This window comes from Babylonia areolata, chromosome 2 (genome assembly GCF_041734735.1).
Source record: "Babylonia areolata isolate BAREFJ2019XMU chromosome 2, ASM4173473v1, whole genome shotgun sequence".
Classification (NCBI taxonomy): domain Eukaryota; kingdom Metazoa; phylum Mollusca; class Gastropoda; order Neogastropoda; family Buccinidae; genus Babylonia; species Babylonia areolata.
In genome coordinates, this window is record NC_134877.1 from 2,387,531 (window position 1) to 2,392,530 (window position 5,000).

A 5,000-nucleotide genomic window follows, 5' to 3' on the forward strand; every position below is an offset into this window, starting at 1 on the left:
CGCCCCCCCCCCCCACCCTCCACACACATCCATCCTCCCACCTCCACAACCATACCAAAAACAACAACAAAACAAACAACAACAACAACAACAACAAAAACAACAACACGATATTGCCTGACCCACTATATGCCCCACGTTTCAGATGATGCCCTACTTCGTGATTCACATGTCTGACCCACTATATGCCCCACGTTCCAGATGATGCCCTACTTCGTGATTCACATGTCTGACCCACTATATGCCTCACGTTCCAGATGATGCCCTACTTCGTGATTCACATGTCTGACCCACTATATGCCTCACGTTCCAGATGATGCCCTACTTCGTGATTCACATGTCTGACCCACTATATGCCTCACGTTTCAGATGATGCCCTACTTCGTGATTCACGTGCTGGATGACCTGCCAGGCTTTGCCGGGCTCTACATGTCCATGCTGTTCAGCGGAGCCCTCAGGTAAGTCCCTGAAAAACATGTCCTTCCTGTTCACATCTCTGCTTTAACTCTCTCCATACGAACGGCGAAAGAGACGACGTTAACAGCGTTTCACCCCAGTTACCATCATCAAAATATTGCAAGCGGAACGCTCTTATACTGAAGAGGTGAATGTTGACAAAGAATACCACAGTTCTGACGACGGAAGCTAAAGGTTGGGTCATTCAGACACCCACTGGACATCCGAGGGGTCTGTGTAGAGGAGAAGAGAGGACTGGCCGTACTGAGTGAGTTAAAAAAAAAGAGAGAGAGAGAGAAAAAAAAGTTTAAGGTAGAGGTCCCGAAGCCTTCACCGCCTTCGGGGCAGCGAAATAACATCCACTGTTTCCAGGGCGACTTCCGTCGTTTTAACCCTCCCCAACAAGTCGGGTATACCCATTGGCACCTGGGTGGAGTGAGAAAAAATCGTAGGAAAAAGTGCCTTTCCCAAGGAGACCACATCGCCTAGCGTAAAACGGGGCCTCGAACCCTGATCGCCTGTGGACACTGCATCAGATCAGGGGCAGGCCCAGCAGCATACCCGGTTCTGACACGGCGCGGCCAGCCCTCTCTTCTCCTCTACACAGACCCCTCGGATGTCCAGTGGGTGTCCGAATGACCTAACCTTTAGCTTCCGTCGTCAGAATTGTGGTATTCTTTGTCAACATTCACCTCTTCAGTATAAGAGCCTTCCGCTTGCAATATTTTGATGATGGTAATTGGGGTGAAACGCTGTTAACGTCGTCTCTTTCGCCGTTCGTATGGAGAGAGTTAAGTAACTGGATACTCAGTCAAACCTCCTGCCAGACTGGTAGGTGTGGGCCTCGGGTATTCTTGACGTCCTTCATGTGCTGTTTCACACGAGGCGCTTGGAACCCATGGGGAGTTTGCGCAGTCTAAGTACAGTGTATCATTCTTACCGTTACTTTCTCAACCAGCACAGGGGCACAGCTGCAGTGAAACATCTCTCACACTCACGGACGCGTAGCAAACAACGTCGTCGACACCTTCCTCATTGACTCACTTGTGTAATGTGTAAACAAAGTGAGTCTGTTTTAACCCGGTGTTCGGTTGTCTGTGTGTGTGCTGTGTGTGTGTGTGTGTGTGTCTCTGTGTGTCTCTGTGTGTCTGTGTGTCCGTGGTAAACTTTAACATTGACATTTTCTCTGCAAATACTTTGTCAGTTGACACCAAATTAGGCATAAAAATAGGAAAAATTCAGTTCTTTCCAGTCATCTTGTTTAAAACAATATTGCACCTCTGGGATGGGCACAAAAAAATAAAAAATGAAGCCTAATTATATGCAAACTGCATTTACTGTTATATTTATAGTTTTTGTATTCTCTAAACTTGGCACTTTGATCTGATATTCTGACCCAACAACAAGAGCAGTCATTATTATCATTTTTTTTGTTCAAACAGGAACTTCTTTTGCTAAGCATGGAAGTTTTATTTATTTTGCAAACGTTTTGGTGCAGATAGTAAAAAAAAGGGAAATTACTCTGTAATTAATGCTAGGGGACTTAATTCGCTTTAAACTGATCTTTCTCATCTTAAAAATTACATTTTGAAATTATACACAATACAAAAAAAAGCTTGGATTTTTTTTTCCAGTGTATCACAAGTGAGTCTTGAAGGCCTTGCCTCTCTTGTTTTTGGTTTGTTTTTCCCCTTTCCCTGTGTGCACGTGCAGCACGGTGTCCTCCGGCATCAACGCCCTGGCGGCCAACTCTGTGGAGGACGTGCTGGCCCGCCCCTTGAGAGGTCTCCGCGACACCACCGTCACCATCATCGCCAAAATCCTGGGTGGGTGAGCTGGGGTTATCATTGCCAATATAGTCTAGACAGGAGCTAGGATTATTGCATAAGTGCTGGGTAGGTGTGCTAGGATCATTGCCAAGATATTCTAACAGGAGCTAGGATTGTTGCGTAAGTGCTGGGTAGGTGTGCTAGGATTATTGCCGAGATTCTGTCAGGAGCTAGGATTATTGTCTGTCCTGGACAGGAGCTAGGATTATTGTCAAAGTGCTGGGTATGTGTGCTGGGATTGTTGCCAATGTCTGGGGTTTGTTTGTTTGGATTATTGCCATTGTGCCGGGTAGTTGATTATCGCCGAAGTGTCTGTATTGCCAAAGTTTCCGAGAGGTACTGGGATTATTATTTGCCAAAGTGTTGGGTAGGTGTGCCAGAATTATTGCCAAAGTGTTGGGTAGGTGCTAGGATTATCGCAAGAGCGTGGGGCTTGGTGAGCTAAGATTATCGTCAAAGTGTGTGGCTGGTGTGCTAAGATTATTGCCAAAGTGTGTGGTTGATGAGCTAAGATTATCGCCAAAGTGTGTGGTTGGTGTGCTAAGATTATCGCCAAAGTGTGTGGTTGGTGTGCTAAGATTATTGCCAAAGTGTGTGGTTGGTGTGCTAAGATTATTGCCAAAGTGTGTGGTTGGTGTGCTAAGATTATCGCCAAAGTGCTGGGCAAGAGTGCAGAGAAGCCAAAGTGCTGACATGGGATAATTTCTAATTTCTGAGCAGGTCGGATTATACCAAAGTGATGGGTAGCGATGGGATTATGCCAAAGTGCTGAGTAGGATTAGGATCAGGATACAATGCTTGACAGGAGTGGCCAAAATAAAGATATACACAGAAAAGAAGACAACACCCATACAAACACTCCCCCCAATCCCCCCCAAAAAAGTAAGAAAAAAACCCCGACTAAAAACAACAATAGCAACAACAACGAAACTAATAAAAAATCAACAACGACATAAGTCTTCATATTAAAGGTAAAATCACAGGATAATGAAATATACCAGTGCAAATTAACCATCGAGATAACAGCCCAGTTGCCACACCAGTGAAAGTGCGTACCGCTGTTCCTGACAAAACATCAAAAAGCTTTGAGAAGTTTATCTTCAGAGTGAGGTTTTCAGGAATTTAAGAAATTACTCGTCATTTGGTATTTCTAAAAGTAACAGATTTCTCTCTCTCTCTCTCTCTCTCTCTCTCTCTCTCTCTCTCTGACACACACATTCTAACACCTATACACATAGTGGAGTGATGGCCTAGAGGTAACGCGTCCACATAGGAAGCGAGAGAATCTGAGGGTGCAGGTTCGAATCACGGCTCAGCCGCCGATATTTTCTCCCCCTCCATTAGACCTTGAGTGGTGGTCTGGACGCTAGTCATTCAGATGAGACGATAAACCGAGGTCCCGTGTGCAGCATGCACTTAGCGCACGTAAAAGAACCCACGGCAACAAAAGGGTTGTTCCTGGCAAAATTCTGTAGAAAACTCCACTTCGACAGGAAAAACAAATAAAACTGCACGCAGGAAAAAATACAAAAAAAAAAAAAAAAAAAAGGGTGGCGCTGTAGTGTAGCGACGCGCTCTCCCTGGGGAGAGCAGCCCGAATTTCACACAGAGAAATCTGTTGTGATAAAAAGGAATACAAATACAAATACAAGCACACACACGCGCGCACGCACACACACACACACACACACACACACACATACACACACACACACACACACACACACATTCTCATTCTCTCTCTCTTTCTGTCTTAGTCTCCCCCCTCCCTCTTTCTCTGTCTGCAGGTCTACTGGTATGGATGTGGCTTACACCCCCTAAATATATATCTTTGACATTTACCGCGACAGTTATAAAGGAAATTCTATATATACACAGACGGGAAAAGAAACAGCCCTTTAGATTGCGTCTGAGCAATTTCCAAAGAGAGAATGAAAATCTGCTTAAAACACGAAAGCCCACGCAGAGCGCGATTTGTTTTTTTTGTTTTTTTTCTCTTTTCCCAAACAAATAAGCTTTCCTGTCCTCCAAGACTTTTAACCCACTCAGTACGGCCAGTCCTCTCTTCTCCTCTATACAGACTCCTCGGATGTCCAGTGGGTGTCTGAATGACCCAACCTTTAGCTTCCGTCGTCAGAATTATGGTATTCTTTGTCAACATTCACGTCTTCAGTATAAGAGCCTTCCGCTTGCAATATTTTGATGATGGTAATTGGGGTGAAACGCTGTTAACGTCGTCTCTTTCGCCGTTCGTATGGAAAGAGTTAATGCTGTGTCCTTTCAACATGGTCACAGCAGACCCACTTGTTGCCTCTCCATCCCTCACCTGTATTTCTCTTCCTCCAGGCTTTGGATGACTTGCTTCCAGCCCTAATGACTTGCTTCCAGCCCTAATGACTTGCTTCCAGCCCTAATGACTTGCCGCCAGCCCTAATGACTTGCTTCCAGCCCTAATGACTTGCTTCCAGCCCTAATGACTTGCCGCCAGCTCCAACATGACTTGCTGCCAGCCCTAATGACTTGCTTCCAGCCCTAATGACTTGCTTCCAGCCCTAATGACTTGCTTCCAGCCCTAATGACTTGCTGCCAGCCCTAATGACTTGCCGCCAGCTCTTACATGACTTGCTTCCAGCCCTAATGACTTGCCGCCAGCTCCAACATGACTTGCTGCCAGCCCTAATGACTTGCTGCCAGCCCTAATGACTTGCTTCCAGC

General features: G+C 45.7%; 1 protein-coding gene across 3 annotated transcripts in view; it reads left to right on the forward strand.

The window, feature by feature from the left end:
- Positions 1–5,000, forward strand: part of LOC143296472 (sodium-coupled monocarboxylate transporter 1-like) — a 31,572-nt gene that overhangs the window by 16,593 nt on the left and 9,979 nt on the right. For all 3 annotated transcript variants that reach the window (XM_076608423.1, XM_076608433.1, XM_076608441.1), the window contains 2 exons: positions 370–458; positions 2,170–2,282. In XM_076608423.1, coding sequence (XP_076464538.1) covers positions 370–458; positions 2,170–2,282 — 202 coding nt within the window. The remainder of the gene's footprint in view (positions 1–369; positions 459–2,169; positions 2,283–5,000) is intronic.